Below are 27,754 nucleotides of genomic sequence, written 5' to 3'. Positions count from 1 at the left end.
CAATGATAAAAATGTAATTTCACGCTAATAAAAATCTACGAAGAAAGATAATAAATAATTCTAGAAGTATCTTTCTATATATTAAATGAATAATTATAAATAATATGAATTTATTATGATTACATATTTATTATAAATAATATGAATTTATTATGATTACATATTTATTATAAATAATATGAATTTATTATGATAATAAAACATTCAATAAGTAAAATTTGAAAAAGATATGATGATATATGTACTGTGTACACATTAAGATGTTATTTCCATTAAAAAAATGGATATGCTTGTAGATTTAAAATAATTAATCTTGTACTTTTATTACTGTATATATGAATAATATTCTCAATGAAATGTGTAGTTACTATTTAAAGTAATAAAATTGAAAATATTTGTTTTAAGAAAAATAAATAAAGCGGAAAAGATAATGGTCCATTTAGAACACCACCAAAATTGTCAATCGGGTCGGGTACAGCCAATAGAGGAGAAGAGATCATCGGGGCTGAAAAACCTTCAGTTCGCCGGCGATTGTTCGTCGGAGAACCCTGTTTCCACAGTTCCATAGATTTATCTAGGTAAAGTTTCAATTTTTCTTTGAATTCACTACGATTCTCTGAATTTGTCATTCGGATAATCGTAGCTCAGTTGGTTGAGTATCTGAACTTTTACTTTGTTGGTGAGGGTTCGATATGTGGTGTAATTTGATCTTGTTAAAAGGTTCAGCATTTTTGGGGAAATATTAACATTTGATTAATAGAACTTTGTAGGCTCCTTGTAATGTAGTGAATAGAGGGCAGATATAAGATTTAAAGTTTGATTTGAAATTATGGGTTCAATATATAATATTTGGTGAATTCAAATTTGTGGGCTTCTTTCCATACCATTATTCGTAGTATTACTCTAGTAGTTTTTTGTGTTTGGTTACTATTTGTTATTGCTGGTACTTCGATTATCGTATTATCTTGTTGTCATTATTGTTCAGGAGTGTACTATTTTGTTAGGGCTTATTCATTTTAATACTGTTTTTCATGGTTGAGCTGAAGGTCGATTGAGAACAGTCTCTCTACCTCCAAGGTAAGAGTTATGTCTGCAGCACACAGTCTACCCTCCCCGAACACCACTTTGTGGGATTACACTGCCTGTTGTTGAAGTGTTTTTCACGTGTTGAAAATACTGGGTTCGGTTGAATCTGTAGCTAGTTAAGCTACATTGATCATTGCTGAAATGATGCATTCGAGGTTTGGTGCCAAGATACATTCTTTTTCTTCTTATTATGAATGAGATACCTAAGAGTGAATATTGACTATATTGGCCACATCTACATTTTCTGATCCACAATATGCTTTCATTCATTTACCTGTGAGAAATATCTTTCTCGGTATTTTGTCTGCATCATCAGTCAAGCCAAAACTGTAGTCTACTTTTATTTTTACTATACATTTCTATTAACTTGGTAAATCCTGTTTAATATTTACTAGTCCCTGCCTGCAAACTCATTCTGTATATCAAAGACAACCTCCTTTGTTAACCAACCAAATTGTTGCCTTCCTCTGCATGGCTTGTTCTTTGAGGCTTCATTTGCATATCGACATAACCTTTTTTTGGGTAGTGTTCTGTTATAGATCTCTGGTCTGCAAATATATTTAGCTCGAGGTGACCTTATCATAGTTAACATGTTGGTGCTCTCCGTTACTATCATCCTGTAATAAGTTCTTCATTAATTCCTGCAAATGTCTAAACAAAAGACTGAAGAGCACGTGGTATACTTGATAGTGTTGCTCCAATCGTTGTCCTTCCTTTAGAGAACTATTGTTCCAGCCGCCACTCTTATCTACTTTCTTCAAATCTTCAAATAACTAGTTCCGGAAGTTAACCATCCTTGATTGTTCCTCCTAACAAGACCAATAATTGTGATAAGTTCATCTACCTTGTGTTTTCTCCCACCTTGACAATGGTGTGTATATCTGTGCACCTTCCAAACCGGTTCTTGCTTTCTCATGTTAATGCTCAAACCAGATACTGCCTGAAACTGTAAAACCTTTTCAAACAATATCTGATTTGTTGAGATTCACTGGAAATTTGTGTCATTAGCAAATAAGAATTGTGTAATGTGTATGCCATCTCATGACACACTGCTTGTTCCAATGCTTTTCAAACAATCTCTTCGGATGACTTTCTTTTTTAAAAATTCTTATTAGAATTGTGTCTGGGCCAGCTTATATGCATCTTGAATATTACAAGGGGGTACCCGCTATTTCCCGCTAGCATAGGTACCATGTAACTTTGCTAACCTAGGCTTAGTAGATGGAAAAAACACCTTGAGTTTTCTGTCTCTGGGATATGGACACTAGTCTCCAAAGTTTGTTCCCACTTCATTGACCAGTAGGCCACATCCTTTGGTGCTTCGGAGGAATTCTCCTAGTAGTTTAGTTAATAAGTGCATCATAAATAGGAGTTGCAGTGGGGATACTGGATCCAAAATTGGGAGTTTTCAATCATGATGTAAATGAGCTCACTAGATTGAGAGAGGTTCCCATTGGATGGAAAATCCCTTCCATAGTATAAATTTGCATCTCAAACCCATCAGCAATAAGCACATTTTATATGATGTATGAAGCCCACTCTTGGATTTCACTGATTGTGTTGTTGATGTATTCGATGTGTGAAGCAACTGAAGTAAAGCCCACTCTTGGATTTCACCGATTATGTTGTTGATGTATTCAATGTGTGAAGCAACTGAAGTATATTAATCATGCATGAATAATGAAAAGTTCAAAACGTTTTCTTTGACAAAGGAATATTAAATGATTTCTTGTGCTATTTAAAGTTTAGTAAATGGAATTGGGAACGCAATGGTATTTGCTCTGTATTAGTTATCTCTACGTACTTCTGTGAAAATAGATGGGGGTATTCAATATGGGTATATACGGTCGTCGTCTCAGGTTAAGGTATCGTCTTCTCAAAACATTCAGTATAAGAGATGTAAAGAACCAAAATTTGGGTAAATGATTGAAAAGTCCTCGCCCCTGTTCTTTTCTTCCTCAATACCAAATATCCATGGGAATATATTCTATAACAGAGCATTTACTGTGATTACTCACGTGGATATTTGTGCCCCCATACTGCTAAACACTTATATTTCACCTAAAAGGTAGAGGTAGGGTCTCTGTACTGATAAAGATTCCTAATATCAGAACTCAACCGGTTACTACCTAACAGTTTATGAATTAAAATCATTGTTGTCATTAGTAGTGACCAAGGAGGAAGCCTCGTCTCCTGCATCACTTAGCAGCATGATATATTGCAAGTGTTCCTGCACGGAATCTTATCATTCATGCCATCTTGGATGGTCTCTTTACCTTTATAAATATTGTTCGTGTGACCTTTGAACTGTTATGTAGAGCAGAAAGATGTACTGAGGTGTGCCCAAACGTAATCCTATTATTCATGCTGTCTTTGATATCTCTTCATCCGTGTGAATATTGTTAAAGAAACTTTGAACTGTTACGTGTAGACATTAATTCTTTTGGTTTTCTGGAAGATAGTATTTTGCCTCAAAATCATATTGCTTTGAGCAAGATTCTAAAAGATATACTGCATGTTTAAATATTCTTATAGAGTTGTAACTTGTGACTGAAGTTTAATGGTTTTCATTCCTGGATTTCTTTTCCGGCTGTCACTTATTCCTCATCTTTTTCTTTTTTTCAGTTGTTAGATACTTAAACATCCTACTTCATCTCACTTGATGTCTCGGAAACGCAATGTCATTGTTGCCACAGGCTTGCTAGTCTTTGCATCTGCTGGCTTATCCTTTCCGTTTTACATGGCGTAAGCAAGACTTCATTGCTTGTCAAATAAATAAAGAGGTGATCTTTCATATTGTTTTGCTTAATTGTAAGCTAATTCATTGTTTCAATTCAGGTCAAGATCATCAAGGGCAACTCCAGTCATTGATTCATCAAAGCCATTGCCACCCCAGGCGACATTTCGTGGCCCTTACATCAACACGGGATCGCGTGATATTGGACCTGATCATCAAACATACCCTAAGAAATAACATCTTTCTTGATTAGATATTAGTTTTGCTAGTTATTGAAGTCACTCTAGATTTCCCCTTTTTCTTTCTATTCAATGAAAAGAGATAATAATGAGAGTCTGTTGAAACTGGCTCAGGAGAAATTAGCATGTTTGAGAGTGATCCAGGAGCACCCTAGCTGGCCTGGACACCATTGTTATCGAAAACTCTGGAGGAAATTTGCATGTTTGAGAGTGTGATCGAGGAGCGTCCTATCTAGCTTGGACACTACTGTTTCAAGAAAAATTGTTCTTTTAGAGATTTTCAGATATGTAAGTGTGATGTTGCTTTATTGTTCAGAAACAACAATATGTAATATGCTGCGTGGAACGGGGCTAGAATTTTCAGTAAGAAGTTTGAAAATGAGGGTAAAAAGAAAGGGAAAATTGAATTTTTTTTCCCCCCCTCTTTTTAATGATTTGGTTTAAATGGAAGAAGGCACTTACTTTCATACCAAATTCAAGTAAAAGAAAAGGAAAACATTGGTGGGAATTGGGAATAGAACTAGATTTTTTTTTATGAATAGAAAAAAAAAGCAAAGAAGAAAATTGTTGCTACTAGGGCGTGTTTTGACATATTTTCCATATTTGGTTGGTGAAATCTTTTAAGAAAATGACTCTTTTATTACTGTACTGTATTGTTAAATTTATTATTAGATAACATTGAAAAATTTTTATTTTGTATAATCATCAATTTGGTGTGACTGTATTATAATTTTATTTTTCTTTCTTCTCATTTTGTTTAATAATTTTATTTCATCTTTTTTTCGATCTTAGATCTATCTTATTTTCTTGTAAGTATTGATTATGACATTCAATCGATAACGATAGGATATATTAATATATTTTTATCAAAATAATATATAATGTAATATGCTACGATATGATATATTATGAAATTATACTAAATAACTTATCTAAATATTGTGACATTTCAAGATCATTTTCTTTTCCACTCCTTAGTCCTTACTCCAAACACATGTTAGAAATATATTTTTTTAAAATTTTGAGTTGAAAGTGTGTAATAGAAATATTTTGCTATTGACATTTAACCATTGATTTTATCTCCTCTTTACTTTCACAATTATTATCATGTGTAACCTAATCAAATTTGAATTTGTGTCACGTTGAGAATAAAGAGCTCTCTAATAAAAATACGATTCCATATTCGAATGAGTCAAGCCTAAGAACTCTAACCAAATAAAAGAAGTATTTACCACTCCGCGTTAACACGGTCTCTTCTTCTCCCTAAAGCACCACCACCACAGCTTTCATTTTCTGGGCCCTCCCTCACAAACCACAAAACTCATCAAATTCCAATTCAAACACATTGTTCATAACTTGCACGCAAATCCTTCTTCTTCTTCTTTACTTGAACATATGTGTATTAGTAACACAAAACATTGATTAACTCAATAATGGTTTCTTCTCTGTTACTACCAACTCCTCAAATTCTTTCAATTTCATCTTCCTTACAGTCTTCACTACCTTTCAAACCTCATAATTTTCTTCAAATTACAAGGAAAAAAAATACGCTAATTTCATCTCCTCTTAGAGTAGCTGCACCTCCAACAACAACAACAGCTACTGAAGAAGAAGAGAAGCTAGATTCAAAATCTAGTGATATTGAAGATACAGAAAATGATGAACAAGATTCGTCGTCGAAATTCTCTTGGAGAGATCATTGGTACCCAGTTTCATTAGTGGAAGATCTCGACCCGAGTTTACCCACACCGTTTCAGCTACTGAATCGTGATATAGTTATCTGGTTTGATAAATCTGGATCTCAGTGGGTTGCTTTGGATGACAAATGCCCTCATCGTCTTGCTCCTTTATCTGTACAAATCCACTTCTCGATTTTGCTTGAGGATACTTTTTATATGTGTTTTTAGCACTCCTCTTTAAAGTTTTTGATGTATGGGTGTTTGTAGGAAGGGAGATTAGATGAAAATGGTGATTTGCAGTGTTCATATCATGGATGGTCATTTAATGGATGTGGTTCTTGTACAAGGATACCTCAAGCTGCATCTCAAGGACCTGAAGCTAAAGCTTTTCAGTCTCCAAGAGCTTGTGCTACTAGATTTCCTACTATGGTTTCTCAAGGATTACTCTTTGTTTGGCCTGATGAAAATGGATGGGAGAGAGCTCAGGCAACAAAGCCGCCCATGTAAGTTTCTGAATAATTAATTAAACTAGTTCGAAGTTATGCTATATTATTATATATTAATCTCTACTATAGTGACTTGGTTTATATTATAATACTAATCGATTATCTTTAGTACAATGACTTGCTTAAAATATGTTCTTCGTATTTTATTTAAGCTATTGCTGGATAATGAGATTGATTTGGTAGCTCACTTGGTTGATGCCCTGCATGTGTGGTTGAAGAATCGAATCCCATTCCCCTACCTATCGCGTTGATCAAGATATTATAGTTGGTAGACTTGAGTATACTTTTAGTGGGATTTAAATTTGTTGTTTAATGGGATATTTGTAGGTTGCCTGAAGATTTTGATAAGCCTGAGTTTGCAACTGTGACAATTCAGCGTGATTTGTTTTATGGCTATGACACTCTCATGGAGAACGTCTCTGATCCTTCTCACATTGATTTTGCACACCACAAGGTATTTTTTGCAACATTTTCATTCCTTTTTGGCTTCTAATATAGTTAAGAATCCACTTTCAGACCTAAGGTTTTATCCTTACATGCTAAAAATGAATAGTCTTCAGGGTTAGTTCTGAGTTCTCATAAGCTACGGGTTGTTTGGTTTTTGATTTCCATGAAAATATGAACTCAAACTGTTTCACATGTGAAAAAAGTGAACTTTTGAACTCTTAAGCCAAGTAGCTCGCTGTGCTTGGCCAAAACATATATAAGGTCGTTCCTTGGAGGATTTTCTCTTTATCTGGAACGGTATAAAGGTGTAGCTTTTGAGTGTTGCTCATTGTTTTATACAAGTTTTCATAACCTTACTTTCTGTGCAATTATTAGGTAAAAGCCATACTTGGAGAGCAATAGGTAGAAGTACGCCATGGGAATCTTAACTATCACTCTTATGACTTCAGTGCTACTTTTATCAATTTATGGATAGTTTTTCGATCTTACCATCTTAAAAGATGAAGCTGATAGGATTAGGCTATCCGGAGTGTGGATGCTGAATAACATGTTTTGACTCTGGATGTTGCTTCATATTCAGCTGACAGGATTAGGCTCTCTGGAGTCTAGATACTGAACAGCGTGCCAGACGATCCTTAAAATAACCTTTACAGACAATGTTGTGTGTATCTATCTGTAAATATAAATTTCAGAAAGATCTGAAGTAGAGCTTTCATCTTTTCAGTCGCTAAACGACTTTATTATTAGCAAAGGGCTTCATGTATCAGATAACAGAATACGGTGTATATATAGATGTGCATTTTTACTAGAGTGATACTGCTGCTGCTTGCTTGGTGTCCAACAACACATGTCTCTTAACTTACTTGTTGATATTTTACAGGTTACTGGAAGGCGAGACAGAGCAAAGCCCTTGCCATTCAAGATGGAGGCATCTGGACCTTGGGGTTTTGCTGGTGCGAACAATGATAAACCAAAAATTACTGCAAAATTTGTCGCACCTTGTTACTCAATGAATAAGTAAGTTCATCATCCTAAAGTAGATCAAATTTCTTGACTATCAAGGCAAGCAATCATGTATAAATTAATCATCTTTAGGTAGATATGCTTGCATCACATTTCTCTTTCTCCTACTTCACAGAGTCTGTTATCTGCTAACAAAACGAGACATTAGTAGCATTATGTATCTATACTCTTATGGTTGTGGGCATTATATCCTGTTCAAGTCGGGTTCTTTAAGGTATAGCTTTCCAGACCAGGTGCATGGTTTGTACAAGGCTTTGCGCATCAATAGATGGAAGTTCGCTTTGTTGTTGGTATACATGTCTTTATATCTTTGTATGAATTACGTTTTATATGTAAATGTTAGCTCCATCCATGCTGCAACTATTTGCATAGTATGACTAAGATCTCATTGGAAAATTTTCCAGAATAGAGATCGACACAAAGCTTCCAATCGTGGGTGATCAGAAGTGGGTGATATGGATTTGTTCCTTTAATGTACCTATGGCACCAGGAAAGACCAGGTCAATTGTTTGTAGTGCTCGAAACTTCTTCCAGTTTACAGTGCCTGGGCCTGCTTGGTGGCAGGTAATAATATTTGGTTAGCAATATATTATCATGCTAATATATTATCATAACGTCTAAGAATTTTCATGATGTGTTGGCAATAGGTTTTTCCAAGATGGCAAGAACACTGGACTTCAAATAAGGTGTATGACGGGGATATGATTGTTCTTCAAGGTCAAGAAAAAGTCTTTCTTTCAAAGTCGAAAGAAAATGGTACTGATGTCAACAAAGAGTATACAAAACTCACATTTACACCTACTCAAGCTGATCGTTTCGTCTTGGCATTCCGAAATTGGCTTAGACGGCATGGCAATAGTCAACCTGAATGGTTTGGTAGCACAGACAACCAACCACTGCCATCTACTGTCTTATCCAAACGCCAGGTACCGATTCTCAGAACTCCAATCTGCTACTCTTCCTATGATCCATTTTCACTAATACCAAACTTTCATTGCCACCAAAAGCATACAACTACTACTACTACTACGCCTCAATCCCAAACAAGCATACAAACAATCAAATATTTTCTTGAACTGTTACTAATTCTGAATCTTCACAACTTTACAGATGATGGACAGATTCGAACAACATACACTCAAATGTTCATCTTGCAAAAAGGCTTACTACACATTCGAGAAGTTACAAAAGTTACTGATTGGCTCAGTAGTGGTATGCTGTGCATCTGCAGGCATCCCTGCAGATGTTAACCTACGAATTATATTGGGTTCATTAGCAATTATAAGTGCTGGATTAGCATACATTCTACACGAATTACAGAAAAATTTCATCTTTGTTGATTATGTACATGCTGAAATTGACTAAACATATCATCTAAGAACTTTCTCTATAAATAGCAGATATTTGATTTGTAAGTATTGTTACTCAGAAACAGCACAAAACACAAAAGCTACAAATCACATTGGAGAAAAACACATCCATTCATATTCATTACTGTTAAATTCAAGTACAACAAAAAGCAACTACCTTTACATTCTCCAAATTACCAATAACCGAAAAGCACCCATTACATCTAAGAACTAGTAAACTTAGTAACAGCTTTAGTTCCTTCAGAAACAGCATGTTTAGCCAACTCACCAGGCAAAACAAGCCTAACAGCAGTCTGAATTTCCCTTGAAGTAATTGTAGGCTTCTTGTTAATCCTAGCCAATCTTGATGACTCCTGAGCAAGTTTCTCAAATATATCATTGATGAAACTGTTCATAATCCCCATAGATTTGCTTGAGATACCAATATCTGGGTGAACTTGTTTCAGAACCTTGAAGATATAGATCTTGTAGGTTTCAATACTCTTCTTAGATTTCTTCTTCTTCTTATCAGCACCAGAAGAACCTGATTCTTTTGGTAACTTCTTCCCTGCTTTTGGGGTTTTTTCAGCCTTTTTCTCCTCAGCTGGCTTCTTCTCTGCTGGCTTTTTCTCTGCTTTTGGTGCCATTGGAACTGAAATTGAGAATCTGAAAATGGGTTGTGAGTGAAAAAGAGATTTGAATTGAGAAAATTGAGTTTGTTGATGGAGGGAAGAAGAAGAAAAGGCGGAGAATTTATAGAGTTTGTTGTTTTGAGGTTTGAGTTTTGATTGGCTGCTTTGGATTGACGCGGATCGTGATTTTGGACCGTTGATTTAAATGTAGAAAGAACGGCTGAGATTTAGTTTTGAAGGATCCACGTGGGTGATTTTTATTGGTTAAATGTAGTTTGCGCGGATCGTTGATATTTGCCGTTTGATGAAAGGAATAATTTAACGGTTAAATATCAATTTATTGTGAATTTTCGGAAATTTTATTTTTTTATCGTTTTTTATATCCCTGAAAGCACGTATTAATGATGAATTGTATTTAAGATATGTAGCAAAATTTATCTTTTATATCTATTTAGCAAAATTTACGATGTGTCATTTCTATAGCCTTATTATGGTTTTAGTTATAAAGTGTTCATATGTGGTAATATTTTAATCTGAATTCAAGTCTCACAAATATCTTTTATCATATCGAAAATACATATATAATATTATAAAGCTATACGTTACTGTTATTAATCATATTTCACAAGGTAGAATATGTCTTTCAAGCTACACACATTTTTCAACTTCATCAAAGCACTTCAATACAAAAGAAATTAAAATTAAAAAGGTACATAACAGAACAACTAATAAGTGAATAAATATTGAAACATTTACCAAGTTAAATTCAACATGGCACCAAAGCATATAGAGATTTTAGATTCAAAGTTTTATCTTCACTGTTCATTAGAATACGCAACTAGGTAGGGTTGCAATATAAGTTTAATATACAAAGTTATTATACTATATTTCTCATATTTCACAAGGGCATGATATATTTTTCAAGCTAGGATAATTAATTTTCACATTGATTCATCAAATTACAAGCACATCAACATTTTGCAACAAAAAATAGGTGCATTACAATTACAAATCAATTAAGTAAATTATAAAATCTACTAGCTAGTTAGCTCATATGAGCTGAGGATCTTTCGTAAACAATCTCTTTACCCCAGGGGTTAAAGATAGTATATGACATGTGTATGCTCTACCCTCGTCAAGCATAAGTACTCGTAGAACTACTCTGATATATGTTATCGACTTATCGTTGTTGTTGTTGCACTAGCTATCTTGCACTTTGTTTTATAAGTGGAGTGTGTCCAACAAATAAAGATACATGCCCCATAAGCTTATCTTTTCTTGAAAAAGTAGTACCACATGAACATTGCCATTTCAAATCACCACAATGTTTCTCATGAGTTCTAAGATCAGACAAAACAGAGAAACTCTTCTTGTTGCATCTCTTACACACATACATTTTAGGACAATGGCTTCTCTTGTAATGATTCTTCACACACACCATTGATTTCAATGGTTGAAACTTCGCGTGCTTCTTGTTCCACCTACAACCTTCTTGAGGACACGAATATTTAATCGTGTTACTACTTGATTTCAACGATCCATCACTCGTTAAATCGTTGATTCTCTTCATAGGATTACTCAATGCAGCACTAGATTTATATTCATCTCCATGAGCCCTCATATGCATTCTCAAATTTGCATCTCTTTTAAACCCTTTACCACAAATTTGACAATAGTGTGTATACTTTGCCAATAAATCAGATGCATCTAACTCAACAATATCATAATTATTTTCTTCATTCACAACTTTACCTTTTGAAGTACTCAATAATAATTCCTTTTTTCCAAATTCTTTACTATAGTAATTATCATGACTAATAGTACTACTAGCTATAATAGTACTACTACTAGTAACATGGTTTTTGTTATCTTCATGTGTGTTACAATTAGAATTGTAATTATCCACATACCAATCATAATCTTGTAGCAAATGATCAACTTGACCTTGACCTTGACCATGACCAACATCATTTTGAGATGGTTCGCGATATCTACTTGAATTTTGACTGAGTGAGGTAGAGTCGAGGACAATCTTTTGGCAAGAAAACATGAGGGAAGAAGAAGTTGTGATGATTTCTTGGATCAAAGTTCCCATATTCGCGATGATCATAGATATTGACTCAGGAGGAGGGTGAATAATCGTTTGATTATCCGGAGTAATGAACATGGTGGCAAGTGATTGAACTTGATGAACCTTCTCTTTGAGAAGAGATAAGTTGAATAAAAATGAATTTTGTTGATAAGAAGAAGAAGAAGAAGAAAATATATCTTCTTGAATATTATTATTAGGATGATGATTTGATGAATATAATGGTATGTTTTGTGGATTATTAGCACTACTACTTGTACCTTGAATCATTTTCAAGAAACCCTAAATTTTCTCTTAGAAAAAACACACACACACACTTTTTTTTCTTCAAAATTTTTGATCATATAACAAGGGGAAGAAAATAATGTAATTTTTTTTTTCTTTTTGTGACGTTTTGGTAATGAAAAAAATAATAAGTCAGAAAGAAATAGTGATATAAATGTAAGTCAACTTTGAGATTCAAATCATATGAAGTACCACTTAAGACCTCCCTCAAATACTACCATAGTCTTACATTAAGACAAAATTATTGTGAAAGGTGAAAGAGAAATTTTATAATCATATGTAAGGACATTAACTTTTTTTTTTTAATTTGATATTTGATATTTGTATTGGAGTCTGACTAAATCTGAATATACGTTTTGCAGTGTTCATTAATTATATATGGAGGTGGTGCTTCTAACGAAATTTTCTATCCCAAATTCAAACGTAAGGATTAAGAACAGAGAGATCTCAATCATTTCATCACCATAACGACCATGTTGGTAGAGACACAAACTTGTACATATTTAATTGTTATTTTTATAACATGTTTGGACATCAATTATGTGTTTGGTTTTATTAAAAAGATATATATATTTTTGTTCAAAGTATTAGTGTCAACCTTAGCTTCACGCATGAATTTGCAATTTTAATTAAAAGAGATTTATTTATTAAAATAGATATTATACTGACCATTTCCACATTTGTATTAATTATATTTGGGATTTAGGGCTGTCATATTTTTGGTTAAATTAAGTCAATCTTTTGGGAATGAAGAATCTAACCACAAAATGTCACTTTATTTAGGTAGGGATTATTGACATTTTTTTTAATGTGTTGTAATATTTTATGTCATAAGCAATATATCGATTAATACTTACTCGTATCGTATTGACTAATTACATTAAATTCATATAATTTATAATTTGGTTATTAGTGATTTAATAAAGTGCGTGTGCATATGAAAAATTTACCTAAATACACATTTTGTTTTACTATAATCTTTAAAATTTCTACCATTTAAAAAAAAATTCCCTGTCAATACATCAATCTTCTCCGATACTTTTCTCACCATGTATATATTCAGATGTCTGCTGATGTATCCGAAAGTTCAAAAATTTATCGGGATGTCCTATCTCCTCTATAATACTTCTCTCTTGTCGAATACATTCATCACCTATGTATGCGGATGTCTAGTGATGTATCCAGAAGTCTCTCTCTGATATATGCCCCCACCCCACCCTATCCCATCTTGAATACATTCCCCACCTATGTATCCGGAAGTCCGGTGATGTATCCGGAAGTATAGTGATGTATCCTAATTCATAAATTTTAAGAGATATTGTAATTTAAAATAGAGTAGAGAAATAATGTAGTAACTCTTAAAGCTGTGAGATTTATGTAAATATAGTATATATTTTACTTTAATATTCCATCTATGGTAATAATTATAAGAATTACCGTCATGTGATCAAGAGGTTAATAGTTCATATCTTGAAAATAACTTTTTTTTGCATAAATTTTATATTAGGACCTCGAGGGGGGGGGGGGGGGTGTTTGGTATGATGGAGAAGAACATTTCCAAACATAATATTCAATTTTTTCATGTTCAGTTGCTCAAAATATTTCATAAATAACATTTCAAGCTCATAAATATGTCTTCTTCACACCCGCACCCCTTACCTACCTAACCCTATCACCCCCGACCCTCCCCCCCCCTCCCACTCCATCCCACCATCATAATATTTTTCTATACATTACATACAACATGCTTTTATAATTAAAAAATTACTTACTTATAATTAAATATTTAAAAAATAATCATAAAAATATTTTTTTTCATTCTGAACACATCTAATTTGATCCTTATTTATGTCAAAAGTTAAAAAGTATATAATTAGGAAGAATTGCATGTTTAATGCATTGACTTGTAAACTTCATGAAACATGAGTGTTGTTATCATGCATAATTTATTCAGCTTGGATATAATTATGATAATGCATAATCCATAATTAGTTTTTTGTCCGTTTTAACATAATAAAGTCTCAGAAACTTATCCATTAGATTATATGACATTATAGACTACAAAAGCAACAGGCTGAACTAGGTGGGATTCATAAAATTGTTTAAATATTATATTCATATTAACTTTTATATGAATATAATATAAGACTAAAACTTGTAACAATTTTGTCAGATAAAATGGAACGGATGAAATATATATAAGACTAAAACTTGTAAAAATTCAATAAGAGCTAACAACACTAAGTTTTGGTCATTCAAAGAACTTGTAATTAATAAATAATTGAACAGTACGTGCTGAATTTCTTTGTCCAGTATCTTTGACTAATGAGTATTTTTAAACAAATAGTCTTAACGATATCAATAATATATATATATAGTATTAATTAAGTGAATTTATCTATCGCAATGATATCAATACAGTATATGACACTGATTTAGTATTAGTTAAATAAAATTAGTTAAGGGTGGTGAAAGTATATAGTGTAATTATATAGTGGCGTAAAAATATAAAATATATATTATATATTGTAATTATTATACTTTTACAGAATATTTGTTTAGTCTCCCTATATTTTTATGTATGTACCTTAATACAAGATAAATTCATTATTTATAGAGAAAATTGTATATAATAGCAAACTAATAACCTAAAATAAATAGAGTAGCTAGGGTTTGATTTAATTATGCTCCATAGTAAACGTTTGCAAAAAATTGTCAGGCACCTCTCTCCCAAATATCTCGCTCGCCACTCTCCTCTAATCTCTCGCTCGCTTCCTCACTTTTTATACAAACACAAGTGTATAAAAATTGTTTCTAATTATATAAAATAGAGAAAAATGTATAAATACATATAGTTTTGTTCCCTCTCTCCCCTCTTCCAGATCTCGCTCGCTACTCTCCCAAATCTCGCTCGCCACCCCTCGCCTTTATCACTTATACAAACAGAAGCGAAATGTATAAATTGCGTTTCCGTTTGTATAAAACGTGAGAAAATTGTATATACACATTTCTTCCTATACACTTATAATTATACAATAAAAATACTTTCCTGCCCGGTTTCTTTTGCCTTTCTCTCTTTCTCGTTTTATAAATTTTCAAATTGTATCTAATTTCTCTCTTTCTCATTTTATACAATTCGATTCAATTGTATATTTCTTGTCAAGTCTCTTTTGTGTTTCTCTCTTTCTCATTTTATACAAATTCAAATTGTATATAATCGTTCTACACACTTATAATAATACAATTCGTTTTATACACTTCGTTTTTATACAGTTCTCTGCCCAAGTATCTTTCTCTTTCTTGTTTTATACACTTCGTTTTATACAACTTGTTTCAACTGTATATGTATAGCGAATTATACAGTTTCTATGTTTGCTATAGGAAGCAAATATACAAAATTTGTTATAGCATATAAATATGAATTTTTTATTTGCCATATGTGAAAGTTGCCCTTATTTATATGTGTAAATACAAAACAATAATGTATGAGAGACAGAAAGAGTACGCTTTTACAAGTATGACTTTGATGAAAAAAATATGGCTAAGTGAATGTAAAATACTCTCCCTCCGGATTTAGATGACAAACTTTTTTTTAGTCAATTCTAAAAGAACGATACATTTCTTTATTTGATAAATAGTTAATGACACTGTCAATATTTTGTAGATGACTGGATCCCACTTATTCGACAAAACGTCTACAAAGTTGTGTTCTTTCTAAGGATAGTTTTGAGATATACAAAGTATTTTCATATTTTTTAAACTTCGTGTCCAATGTCCACTACTTAGTCAAGCAACACCACATGAATTGAGACGGATGGAGTATTATGTTGGGCTGTTTTTTTTGGATAAATTTTAGAAATCACATAATTTTAATATGAAATTATAATTCATCCCTCTTTAGTTTGTAATTTCATTAATCCCTTAAAAAGTAACACAAATCGGATACATTTATATGTAACTCGAATACATTAAAGAGTATCTTAGATGCATTATAGCATAAATCGGATGCATAATATGTAGTTCAGATACATTAAAAACTAGATCGGGTACATTATAAAATAAATCGCATACATAATATGTAACTCGGATACATTAAATACTAGCTCGGATACATTAATATGTAGCTCGGATACATTAAAGAAATAATGGATTTTAGAGGTCTTTAGAAATAAAAGGGGATATATGAAAATAAGGAAAATATAAGACGTGTATTTCAGTAAGGGTAAATGATAGAAATCTCACTTTTAAGTTCTCTTACTATTATTATCCCCTATTAGTTTTACAAATCTCCAAAATCCCTCATTTTCACACATCAAATTAACGTATCAGCACATCAAATTAATGTATCTCGCACATCAAATTAATATATATCACGCATCAGATTAATGTATATCGCGCATCAGATTAATGTATCTTGTATAAAGTGTACATCAGATTAGTGTATTATGTATAAATGTAATGTATCGTACTTAATGATTAATGTATCTCACACATCAGATTAATGTATCAAATGATACAATAATATATTATTGTATCATTTGAGAAATTTTTGTAATTATATACTTGTAAAAAACAAATGGTAATTTTGCCTTAAAAGTATGTGATTTCTGTCCTTCGCCCAAATAGCCTAAAATATTATAATTGGACTAAGAAATGGGCTTTACATGAATTGTCCCAATAAGTTTTGTTGGCCCATTAAGACATCCATTATCTTCTTCAGTTCGCCATTACAGATAAGATAACGCTATAAACTGTAAAAAATACAGAAAAACGGAGCAAAAAGTGAAGAAAAGAAGAAGGAAGACTTAGCTATGGCGTCATGGGGTTCATCTTCTTGTCTCCAAAATTACAGCTTAACCAAAAACCCATTTTCCGAAACAGTGAAATTTTCAGAAAGAACTTCAATTTTAACAATTGTTGCTCAGAAAAAAGCCAAGAAAGTTCGAAAGGTGAGCTAATTCTTGAAAATGTGATAATGGGTTGGATTTATAATTGTCAAAATCTCATTTTTTGTCCATTTATGGTTAATAGCTGAATTGGGTATTTTTTGTTTTGATGGAACAGATAATACTGAAAGAGGATATTTCACAGTTGGGTAAAAAGGGAGACCTTTTGGATGTTAAAGCTGGATTCTTTAGGAATTATTTGCTACCATTGGGCAAAGCTCAAATTGTGACAGCTGCACTTATCAAGTAACTCGTTTAACTCTACTTTGAACTAGATTTTTGCCATTTGATTTCATTGCCTTTTAGGTTCTTCTTTCATTAGCTGTACTTTTGTGGAGTTCGCGGTTGTTTGGTAGCTTGGTAGAGTTACGCAGGTATCAGTTATTTCGTCTTGTAACCTGCATAAGATAATACATTATATATTAGTTAGGTAGGTTTTTGAATTACAAATTAAACTTTGTGTTGATTTTATACATGAATAACTTATTCTCTAACTAACTGCCAAACATTGTATTACTTATACATTAAGTTAATATATGAGTAAGTTGCTTTTTTACTAGCTACAAAACACCCCCTTAATGTTTGTTAAAATTGGTTCTGCTTGTGTTGGATGGATTTTTAAGTATTCCTTTTGGAGACTGTTAGTTGATTTTAAGTGTTGAATATTCACATTTCCAATCACCCTGTATAGTTTAACGGCATAATCCACAGTGTGTCATGGACACCTGATGTTGATGTGGCAAATATATTTGGTTGGTGCCTAGATGATCATTTTGTAAGTTGGAGTGTTCAACTGACACAGTGGAGATGAGTTGAGGTGTAGATGTGCATACTCAAAGTTGGAGTGTTTTCTTGCTAGTTGATGCCGAGTTTGAGTGTTTTCTTGCTAGTTGATGCCGAGTTCAAGTGTCTGTTTCTGCATTATGACTAGTTAAATTATCGACTTAACCTTATTATTGAACTCAAGACTTTGGTTCTTCTGTTCGTTATCTTATTTTCATGCCTCATAATTAATGTCAGGATTCTTTGGTTCAACTATTTAAAATGCCACACACAATACTTTGCTTGGCTGTTGATGAGTGGAAGTATGTTATTACTATTGCTTGTTTTGTTTTATCTTTTATCTAAACCAATGGACCTATGTCGAATGGAGATAAAATAGGTATACTTAGTCTATGGGATCCTTTAAACTAATTGTAACTAGCTGAAAAGTGGACGGACCCATGGATTATACATATCTTCGTGCAAAGGTCGTACCAGAATAATCATTTTCGATACTCCTTGAGCAGAAACTCTGTATGGCTTTGGTGTTATAACTCTTGGTCAGTACACAAACTCTGTATGGCTTTTGTTCCCTGAAATAGTGCTTCGTATGATTAATGATTATAGGTTTAAGTAAATTCGCTTCTTTTAACCAAATATAATTTATTGATAACGGATTCGTCTTCAATACAATGTCCCACAATGCATAAGATGGATAATGGTTGGATATAAAACTTTAGATTTCCTACTACTTAGTGACTTTGTCTTTAGCTTTTGGGTGAGCAATAGGCCTAACCAGCTGTTAACATTAATGGTGTGATAGTCCTGTAAAAGTCTTATATATAAGGGATTTGCTATTTCATACTAAAGAACAAAACAAATAGGTGAAGGCTTCGTTAGAGATGGTTGTTAGAAGCAATTTTGGTTTGATATTTTTGATAGCTATTAGCGTGCTTCGCCATCAGTGAGAATTAACTAACTTCATGGATGCATTTTTATTTTATAACATTATGTACTTTTTACTCAGGGAAATGAAGATGGAAGACGAGAAAATTGAGGCTGAAAAACAACGGGTAATTAGATTATTCTGATTAATCTAATCTATTGAAAGTTGAAAAATATATACATTTTTTTTTTATTTTCAAGTCACTAAAAGTCTAAAAGAGTTTCATAATGAATGTGGTTTTAGTTAAACGTTTTTGATTTCAGGTGAAAGATGAGGCACAACAGCTTGCTCGAATTTTTGAAACTATTGGAGCCTTCAAGGTGAAGCGTAAGGGTGGGAAAGGAAAGCAAATATTTGGAAGGTCAGTGAAATACTAAATTGTGATGAGCAACTTGGTGAATATTTGATCTACCTTTTGACGTCATCTCTCTTGCAGTGTCACTGCTCAGGATCTCGTTGATATTATAAAAGCACAGATACAGAGGTACCATTTTCCAATCTTTCTGCCATAGCATGTAAATAGTAGTATGCGAACTAATTACTACTATATGTTCATTGAAGACTGTTAAAGTATATTGTCCTTCATAAGGTTGATCCTGTAATATGAATTTGCATGAACTTGAAAACTGATGTTCTCTGATTCATCTGGTTTATTAAGTAATTCAAATATTTTTCATGCAGTGCTTATTTTCTTGTGTGATTCCTTCTGTGCGATGTTACTTACTCGTTAACATCAGTCATCGAGAACAGTGGAGTATACTGATTCCATTTTCCGTCTATTGCTAGAGCAAAAACTGTTTTTTTGAAGCAATGTGATGTCTGTTTCTTGATCACATAGTAGCTTTCTACTACCCCTCTGTCCCCGAAAAAAGAAAGAGTAGAAAGGATTGAAAATCTGTTATCTACTTTTAATAGGAAGAAAAGTGAGGGGTGGGTGGGGATGAAAAAATTGTCGTATAAAGTCTTGAAGGAAATCAGATGTACTAACTGATTTCCTACTTTATTGTATATTCACACGCAATCTACTTGTAGGGACGTGGACAAGAAAATTGTCAATCTGCCTGAGATTCGAGAAACCGGAGAATATGTTGCCGAATTGAAGCTGCATCCAGAAGTTACAGCTAGAGTAAGGTTGACAGTGTATGCCAATTGAGATTAGGGGCTTTTTGGTGCAGTTGATGCCAAGTCAGGATTTTGCTGTATCGGCTCGCTGGGCCAAGGTACCATCTTTTGTTGATTCCAGTGACTATTATTCAAGCAAAGTGAATGGCTTTGGTGCTACATTAAATGTACATTAATCAAACCTTACATTTACAGAACACCTACATAGCCCAAAGTTTTAGGCTTTTAGTTCACAAAGTTAAGTTGCCAAAGTAATGACAAATATGATATATGTAAAAAACGATGACATACCTAGTATAATCTCACAAGTTAGGTTTGGGAGGGTTGAGTGTATGCAAACCTTACCCTACCTTAGCAGGTAGATAGGTCTCAGCTCAAGAAAAAACATATCGAAAAAAGAAATAACGGAAGTGAAGAAATTACGCAAAATACTATAGAAAGCATGGCAAAGCAATCTGAAAAAGAAAGGATCACTAACTACAACATAGTATGATGGACAAAATTTGAGAATGAATTCTTATCCATAACTGTTGTTTTGTTTTATTTTTGTTCCATTGTTCTTGTCAGGTAGGGAGGACACGCTAATAAACAATGTAATACATCAGATTCAGACTCCACATATGGACCCCAAGTTTGTAAATGAATTTTCTTCTTTTTGAGATCATTTGTCCTGACCTGTAACATCATTCTCATCCTAACTAAGCCTTGTTATTACAAATCTTGTAGCCATCTTTTCAATTATTTATTTCCATTATATTGAAATGGTTATATTCAGTAAGATCATTCACCTAAGCAGATGTGGATCTAGGCGGGGGGTTCTGTGGGTTCAATTGAACTCATAACTTCGGGGTCGAAGTACATGAGTGTGGATGCAAAAAGGAAGATCATACTCATTGACTCTGGTTCTAAAATTCACCTGTCTTTAAGATATATGTTTTCTTTTTGTCTCGAGTCTCGTCTCTTGTAAGCGATTTTTTAAAGATGCTTTATTGTTTTGAGGATGAGGTTTTCCAATCCTATTTATCAAGTTTATAACTAGGGACTTTAGAACCCCGAGGTTTCAGGTTAAGATCCGAACGTAGACGAAAAACACCAGGTGATTTCTTTCTATCGGTCCAAGTCTTTGGCACTATCTATTGTCAAGTTGGAAGCTGAAAAGTTCTGATAGGATAACAAGAATAATTATTTTCTTAGTGTCCCTTTTGGCCAATGTTAATCCTCTAATTGGTCATCATCTGGGGGGCCCTAATACATAGAGAGAAGCAACTAAACTGAATATTCAAAGACTTGTGAATTTATGCAATATATTATATATATATATACTTAGAATAAATGTCAAAAATGAGATAAGTGTTTATATCTGAACCAACTAGATTAGTAAGATCACCTAATTCTTATCTTAAATGATGATTGGCTATCATCAATAATTGCGATTTCATCCTTAATCAGAAGTTTTGAATTTGAATGTTGTCAATAAAATCGTCATTCGTAGAAAGCGGGTTTGGGCCTAAAGTGATGGTAGGCCTAATTATTTGTGAATAATACTCATAAATTTATGATGAATAGTGTAGTAGTCTATTTAGTTTCATATAAAAATTTCTTTTCGTGTGTTTACTTTTTCATATTCTAAATTGTTTTAGTGAAAATTTTGATTTAGTCACTGATTACATGTGCTTAGTTGATTACATTAGACCTTTTAGACACGATAAATAACACATCAAATTGACCATTCTATTTATATTTCCCCTATCACTTGATATTCAAAATATATTAAATCAATTAATTCAGATTCACGTTATACAAATCAATTACAAATGAATTTCTTAGGAAATGAAACTAATGTATTATTTTTTTTTTGCAAAGTTGCCCACATGATGTCCCCATTGAACTCAATTTGTTCACACATGCCATGTCAACTATGTAGATTCATTGTCTCTTCTTCTGTTATGTTAAGTCCCCGGGATATTCGCATTAAAATTTGATTATTTTAAATTCGTGTCGTATAGAGTTCACTTGAGAGGAAAGTGTTTTTGACTCGAACAAAACAACCTCATCTACCACATCTTATGCTTTATTATTATTAGTTTGTGACACATCTTAAACTCAATTACGAACATTACACAAAATTTAAAGTATTTGATTAGGAGATAAATTTATGTATAAAATTAATATGATATTCGATTTGCAATTTAGAAATTCACATAACTAATATATAATTAATATATGTATAATTTATAGGAATTCTATATATGTATTATCTTACAAAATAGGATGTAGAATCATTAATATACGAATAATTAAATTCTGCATAGTTATACCTACGTACATAAAATAATATATATATATATATATATATATATATATATATATATACCAAACAACACCTTAAGGTTCAGGTAACTGCAAGTTTCATGACTTCTTCATCAATTAAGTTATACAACTTAAGTACTTTAATTTAGAGTAAACGTATTAGACTTAATTAGTCCTCAATTATAGATACTTAATTACGTGTTTGAATGTAGTTAGTTAAGTACTTAATTAGTTGTAAAAAAGATTAGCTATACTACTAAGCTTCATTGACTTTAGAATAATAATGTTTATATTTCTTTGTTACCTTTCTTTTTATACTATAGTTTTTCTTCTGCTTAGATAATTGATCCGATCTAGTCGTTAATGAAGCAGATAAAAATAATTTTAAAACTAAGGTCTAAATTATAGCAAAAACAAAAAATTATTATAGATTTAATTTATGACGTAGCCAAATTATAATTGACCATTTCTATAGCAGGACTTTGATGTCTATAACATGAAACAAGGAAGGTGTTTGATATCTGACATGCATTTAATGAAACAAGCGAGGTGTATAAATGGAAATTGAAGACAGTGTAGTGTACAAAGTACTCCATATTCATAATGGATTCGAGAAAGGACCTTTGATAACTTACTCTAATATAATACGCTAATATTTACTATCGCAACTGATCGAACTTGTGATATATAGATCAGAAGAAATCAACCATTATTATAATAACAAACAATCATTAATGGAATTGAATTAACACTATTGCAAGGTAAAGAGAACATTAGGCAATCAAAATAGATTGACACAAATTAGTAGTCCCCCACTACATGTGCAAATTAAATCTAAATGAATCTCTTATATTTGTCTTCCCACTTTCTTCCATACGCATACACACACGTTGTATTTGTACATGTCAACCTATATATATATATATATATATATATACTAAGATTACAAAATTATGACCAAAACGTGTACGTAACAAACAAGTTAATTAGAATTAGTGAAGTGACTACACCAAATCTCACACCTCCATCCCCACCCATTTTTTTTTAAAAAAATGATGAAAATCTGGAATTTCGTTAAGGATATTCGATATTTAATATATATATAAAATGAAAGTGATATTTCATTTTTCATGAGAAGAGAAGCCTTAATGAAAAAATTGATTAGGAGTGGAACCTAATAAGATTTCACTTAGATTAATTAAGTTATATATCGTCGGTATAACAAATATTTATATCAATAAAATAAATTATATAGTAATAACGAATAGATTAATTAAATAATGTTATACTTACAATGTACTTAAATACTTAATCATAGAAGAAGAGGGGTGGGGGTGGGGTGGGGGGCAGATTTGTAGTGTGGTATAGAACCTTAAACCTAATCGATAGGTAACAGGTTTGAGCTTCAAATATGAAGTCACATTTGTTAAGAACCACTTTACCTGTCAACATGAAATTTCTCTAGGTTAAAATTGAATTTAATTAGTCGTCCCCAAATATGTGTACTAACTATCGAAATTAAAAATAACAGTTCGATGTAGTAAGTGGGAAAAGGACCTGATCATAGGAGTCTATCATTCACAGTCCTAGACTATGTTTTGTTTTTACAATTCAAACTCAAGGTCAAGTGATAATAACTTTATCACTTACGTTAACGTATATACTGCATAATAAACCAAAAAACATATAACTTTATAGACATCATACCTAACTACTTGTGACGTGTGATTTGCAGTTACTATTTGAGGCTGAAATAAAAGGTTAATAAGTTAGTTAAGAAACTTGAAAAGTAAGGTATGGTGAGTTTAACAATTAGGTGTGATGGGTGGGCTGATGGCTACTAGTAGCTTTATCTATTCTAGTGAGAGCTATCTCAACTTTTAGGTATAAATAATACAACCAAAAATTGAAAAAATAAATAAATTTACACATATTTTCTTAACTATAATACAACAACTTGTAGAATATATAGTAGTAATCTTATTTTATGTATATATTGATTCTTTTTTTGTTATAGATATAATTCGTTATGGAGAGCAATGAGTTCAGTCGAACTCACAAAATCGACTCTATTGGTCACTTCAGGTTATTACCAAGGTGGATGTACAATGGGATTTAGTAGAATACAATAGTTTTGATTCGAGTTTTGTAGGTGTATAGAATAATTAATGCTTTAAAACCTTATGTGACCGTAGTTTAGAGAGTCAAATGAGTTATTTTTAATCGTGATTTTTTCATATAGTTCAATCATTAAAGATTATTGTGACTTTAATATTTTTATATAAACATTCTATATCTAAATTCACGTAGAAAATTAGATAATTTGATTCTCATCCTCGTAGTCAGCTTGCATAAATTGAACCGAAGAAAGTAGTACACAACGAATCAGGAGGTCAAGTTCAATGACAAGCGAATAACTACAAAAAATGCAAAACTCATAAACTTTAAATTTTGAATCTGTTTCGAAACGAAACAAAGTAAAGTTAGTTAAAGATAAGTAGTAGGTTTTAAGTAAAAAGAAAAAATGGAGAATAGAAGTGTATATATGGAGTATATAATACAGGTGGATACACATGGTTTTGGCTGTTACCAGCCCATCCATATATCTTTCCTATCCATTTATTATTTGTCATTTAATGAAAAAACACCCCTCTTATTATTTTTTATTTTTCATACTAATAATCATAATAAATAAATATAATATAAAAAAAAAATTAAATACAAATAAGGATCAGAACCTAATCCACAGACTTTTTAGTTGTGGTGCTGGTGATGCCAAACCCTAACAATTCCATAAAGCAATCCTTCCCACACTCCATGCTCCTTGCTTTTGCCTACCACACCTTCGAATCATACTGGTTCGACTAATTTAAATTTAAATTAAATAGTAAGACTAAAGTTCGAATCGGACCTCTAATCTAGCAATCGTGAAGTCAGATAGGTTTGAGATTTGACCAATTGAACATTCTTTGACATAAAATTAACTTTTGAATATCCATCGAACCTAGCCCGACCCGGCCCGAAACAAATACTTAATACAAAAGTAAACCAAAAAAAAGGATACATCATCACTACCTTTTCGTGAATGGAAGGCAACCATGAATACTAACCACTTACTCACTCAAAGTATTGAATTTCAAAGAAAGTAAACTACCAACAATACTAGATGAAAACAAAAAATAATAAATAATAATTAGAAAATAAATTTTTGTATATTTTTATGAACAACAATATTGTATCACAAATTTTGTTTACTTTTAAAAATTACTAAAAAAAATAAATATGAATTATAATCTCTTTCACTTTTTTTCTTCTTCTAAAAATAGCAATCAACCAAAGGGGCTGCAGAGAAGACTAGACTTTGTTCAAATTTGTGATCATCTTCAACTGGTGCTGGTAAATTAAGATCAAGACACAAAACATTTCTTCTAGATTTTTCGTCATGAGATGATTCTGAAACGTTGCTTGCAGCTATCATCGTCGTGGTTGGAGGTTGTCTATGTCTTCTCATGTGTCCGCCTAATGCTTGTCCTGATGAGAACTCCGATCCACAAATTGAACATTCGTGGATTTTGGTTTTGACGTTTGATTGAATCGTTGTATTACTAATTTTATTGAGACGCTCTTGACCTTGATCATGTAAATTATCATGATCAGCAGCAGCAGTAGCAGTTGCAGTAGTGTCAGTAACAGATTTTTTATCTTCCAATATGGTTTTGGGCTTTTTGTGACTTGCTCTATGTCCACCAAGTGCTTGAAATGAATTAAAAGTTCTATTGCAAGTTTTACACTCATAGACAAAAAAACCAGCTTTTCCAGTTGTACTACTATTGGCTATTTCTGCAAATTTCCTGTTGTTGATTTTCTCTTTTTTAACTTCTTCTACTTTATGGCCACATCCACTTTGTGCCAGTAGAATTAAACAATTAGCCATATCTTCATCTTCCTCACATGTGCTAAGTTTTGAAATTTGAGTAGTAGAAGTGGTTGGTGAATTGTAAAAAAAATCACCTCCATCTACACCTCTACTACCATCATTACTACCACAAGCAATCGATGAACTGGTTGTGATAGTAGTGATGGTTGTAGTAGTAGTCGTCGTCCCCGCTGTATTCAGCGGGGACGACGGCCGTGCTCGCTTAGTGCGCTTTCCTTTGAAAGCGCACGAGCGTCGCTCTGATAAGTTTTGACAAACTTCCATGACTACAAAAGCAAGGGGAAAACAAGTGAGAAAGTGAAAGAACAAGAAGAGTGATGAAAGAAAGAATATAAAGAGAGAGAAAGAGAAAGAGATAGAGAGAGAGAGTGATGTTATTGCTAGTAGTTTTTGTTATGTGTGTGTATATATATATATATATATATTTGTAATTAATGGTAAGAACATGGTTGGAGAGAGTCAAAATTATAGTCTACCCAACTTTTAACTAAGTTAAATGAACAATATTAATTATTTCTTTCCCATTTATATTGTTTTTTAGACTAAAGAAAAGTGTCTTTAAGTAAATAGTAGAACTCTACTTTGGCACTTCTTGTACTTCCTTTAACTACACTTTGCCTATAGTTTAGTTTGAAAGTAACTTTTCTTTGATTTTTATGATCATTTGAATTTCTGTTTTTACTTTGTGTTGGCCTTTAATTTTTATATATAACTTATATTAGACTAGCGTACGTCGAAGGGATAAACGATGTATAATTAAAGATCAGATCATTTGAAGATCGAATTAAATGAAGATAAATTTCACATTTAAGCATTATTAGTGAAAATGCAATGTATATAGGCTTTGGAAATTACATGGTAAAAGTTTCTTTATGAGTATATTGAAAAAATTAATGTATTTTTTGACTAAGTAGTAAAGGTGAAATGAATGAGTGTTATAAAGGCCAAAGGGAGTGTTATAACTGAAAAATAAAAACAAAAAAGTATGTTAATTTGTTGGTGACTTTTGAAGTTTTGGTTTCACACTCTCTTTTATTTTATTTTTCTTTGTTTAAATTTGTTGGTTTGTTATTGTTAAAAAAATTAATTAGAGTTAAGTAATTTGTCAACAAAACTCATGAATAATAAACACTCATCAAGCAAATAAAGCATTGCACGTTAAAGGCATGCTCCACCTCACTCACTCCATCACTTCTTAGACTTAAAGAAAACAACTATTATTCTTATTACTATAATTACTTACTCTTATCGTCGTAATTTATATGATACACTCAATTTGATACGAATTTTCTTTTAATTAAAAAACTCGTGATTCAACACTACTAAAAATAGAAACTAACGACAAGCGCGTTACGTAATCAAACAACAAAACTCACCGTTAAAATATATTTAGCGATAGATTATAGATAAATTATATTCTAAAAAGTTGCATGTTAAATACGAGCGATTTACATATTATCCACAAATATTGTAGCTATTTCTAATTTAACCTTTTTAGTGAAATATAATTCATTTTAAAACAAATTAAAAAGAAAATATGTCTTACATAAATTAATACTAGAAAAATAATAATTTTAATCGAGAAATTCGAGCAGGGCAAACCCTTTGCTTTTTTTCTATTTCAACAAATTAAGCTCACTAAATTTATTAGTGGTACTC

The 27,754-nt window shown here is 32.2% G+C and overlaps 6 protein-coding genes across 9 annotated transcripts; 3 read left to right on the top strand and 3 right to left on the bottom strand.

The window, feature by feature from the left end:
• The first annotated feature begins 407 nt into the window (after positions 1-407).
• On the top strand, positions 408-4,813 carry LOC101263786 (uncharacterized). 3 transcript variants are annotated; one of them, XM_026028261.2, is made up of 4 exons: positions 418-578; positions 1,047-1,077; positions 3,712-3,831; positions 3,925-4,813. In XM_026028261.2, exons 3-4 carry the CDS (start codon positions 3,749-3,751, stop codon positions 4,058-4,060), a joined length of 219 nt encoding a protein of 72 aa, XP_025884046.1. In that variant the 5' UTR covers positions 418-578; positions 1,047-1,077; positions 3,712-3,748; the 3' UTR covers positions 4,061-4,813. The 3 variants fall into 3 exon arrangements, with proteins under 3 accessions (XP_010313309.1, XP_025884046.1, XP_019066777.1); XM_010315007.4 differs by lacking the exon at positions 1,047-1,077 and having other exon boundaries at positions 408-578; XM_019211232.3 differs by lacking the exons at positions 418-578; positions 1,047-1,077 and adding an exon at positions 1,101-1,241.
• A 593-nt stretch (positions 4,814-5,406) lies between these two features.
• Positions 5,407-9,130, top strand: LOC543677 (lethal leaf spot 1-like protein). The gene is made up of 7 exons (NM_001247606.2): positions 5,407-5,915; positions 6,009-6,244; positions 6,575-6,701; positions 7,575-7,711; positions 8,122-8,281; positions 8,365-8,643; positions 8,828-9,130. The coding sequence occupies exons 1-7, from the start codon at positions 5,496-5,498 to the stop codon at positions 9,080-9,082; spliced, it is 1,614 nt and encodes a 537-aa protein (NP_001234535.2). The 5' UTR covers positions 5,407-5,495; the 3' UTR covers positions 9,083-9,130.
• A 51-nt stretch (positions 9,131-9,181) lies between these two features.
• H2B-2 (histone H2B.2-like) lies at positions 9,182-9,790 on the bottom strand. The gene has a single exon (NM_001309366.1). It carries the CDS (start codon positions 9,711-9,713, stop codon positions 9,291-9,293), a length of 423 nt encoding a protein of 140 aa, NP_001296295.1. The 5' UTR covers positions 9,714-9,790; the 3' UTR covers positions 9,182-9,290.
• An 824-nt stretch (positions 9,791-10,614) lies between these two features.
• Positions 10,615-12,057, bottom strand: LOC101263182 (protein SENSITIVE TO PROTON RHIZOTOXICITY 2). Its single transcript, XM_004250937.5, has one exon. It carries the CDS (start codon positions 12,055-12,057, stop codon positions 10,903-10,905), a length of 1,155 nt encoding a protein of 384 aa, XP_004250985.1. The 3' UTR covers positions 10,615-10,902.
• A 4,681-nt stretch (positions 12,058-16,738) lies between these two features.
• LOC101262888 (large ribosomal subunit protein bL9c) lies at positions 16,739-20,626 on the top strand. Of its 2 annotated transcripts, none has more exons than XM_004250936.5 (7): positions 16,739-17,021; positions 17,137-17,264; positions 18,808-18,853; positions 18,990-19,087; positions 19,163-19,210; positions 19,759-19,946; positions 20,416-20,626. In XM_004250936.5, the coding sequence occupies exons 1-6, from the start codon at positions 16,884-16,886 to the stop codon at positions 19,877-19,879; spliced, it is 579 nt and encodes a 192-aa protein (XP_004250984.1). In that variant the 5' UTR covers positions 16,739-16,883; the 3' UTR covers positions 19,880-19,946; positions 20,416-20,626. The 2 variants fall into 2 exon arrangements, with proteins under 2 accessions (XP_004250984.1, XP_010313308.1); XM_010315006.4 differs by having other exon boundaries at positions 16,787-17,021; positions 20,420-20,626.
• Positions 20,627-25,351: 4,725 nt separating this feature from the next.
• LOC101265309 (zinc finger protein ZAT5) lies at positions 25,352-26,486 on the bottom strand. The gene has a single exon (XM_004251321.5). The coding sequence runs from the start codon at positions 26,357-26,359 to the stop codon at positions 25,475-25,477; it is 885 nt and encodes a 294-aa protein (XP_004251369.1). The 5' UTR covers positions 26,360-26,486; the 3' UTR covers positions 25,352-25,474.
• Between the last annotated feature and the right edge of the window lie 1,268 nt (positions 26,487-27,754).

Source organism: Solanum lycopersicum, chromosome 11, assembly GCF_036512215.1.
Source record: "Solanum lycopersicum chromosome 11, SLM_r2.1".
NCBI classification, from domain to species: domain Eukaryota; kingdom Viridiplantae; phylum Streptophyta; class Magnoliopsida; order Solanales; family Solanaceae; genus Solanum; species Solanum lycopersicum.
The sequence above is the reverse complement of the archived record's forward strand: the minus strand, read 5'-3'. Positions and strand labels throughout refer to the sequence as shown.

What these genes read in the sequence shown, in the direction of transcription:
- LOC543677 (NM_001247606.2), top strand. Translation starts at nt 5,496, where the DNA reads ATGGTTTCTTCTCTGTTACTACCAACTCCTCAAATTCTTTCAATTTCA. An exon ending in CAGGCAACAAAGCCGCCCAT is followed by an intron (nt 6,245 to 6,574) that starts GTAAGTTTCTGA and finishes GGATATTTGTAG; the next exon opens with GTTGCCTGAAGATTTTGATA. An exon ending in TTGATTTTGCACACCACAAG is followed by an intron (nt 6,702 to 7,574) that starts GTATTTTTTGCA and finishes GATATTTTACAG; the next exon opens with GTTACTGGAAGGCGAGACAG.
- LOC101265309 (XM_004251321.5), bottom strand. Translation starts at nt 26,359, where the DNA reads ATGGAAGTTTGTCAAAACTTATCAGAGCGACGCTCGTGCGCTTTCAAA.
- LOC101262888 (XM_004250936.5), top strand. Translation starts at nt 16,884, where the DNA reads ATGGCGTCATGGGGTTCATCTTCTTGTCTCCAAAATTACAGCTTAACC. An exon ending in GGAAAGCAAATATTTGGAAG is followed by an intron (nt 19,088 to 19,162) that starts GTCAGTGAAATA and finishes TCTCTCTTGCAG; the next exon opens with TGTCACTGCTCAGGATCTCG. An exon ending in ATAAAAGCACAGATACAGAG is followed by an intron (nt 19,211 to 19,758) that starts GTACCATTTTCC and finishes ATCTACTTGTAG; the next exon opens with GGACGTGGACAAGAAAATTG.
- LOC101263786 (XM_010315007.4), top strand. Translation starts at nt 3,749, where the DNA reads ATGTCTCGGAAACGCAATGTCATTGTTGCCACAGGCTTGCTAGTCTTT. An exon ending in TCCTTTCCGTTTTACATGGC is followed by an intron (nt 3,832 to 3,924) that starts GTAAGCAAGACT and finishes GTTTCAATTCAG; the next exon opens with GTCAAGATCATCAAGGGCAA.
- LOC101263182 (XM_004250937.5), bottom strand. Translation starts at nt 12,057, where the DNA reads ATGATTCAAGGTACAAGTAGTAGTGCTAATAATCCACAAAACATACCA.
- H2B-2 (NM_001309366.1), bottom strand. Translation starts at nt 9,713, where the DNA reads ATGGCACCAAAAGCAGAGAAAAAGCCAGCAGAGAAGAAGCCAGCTGAG.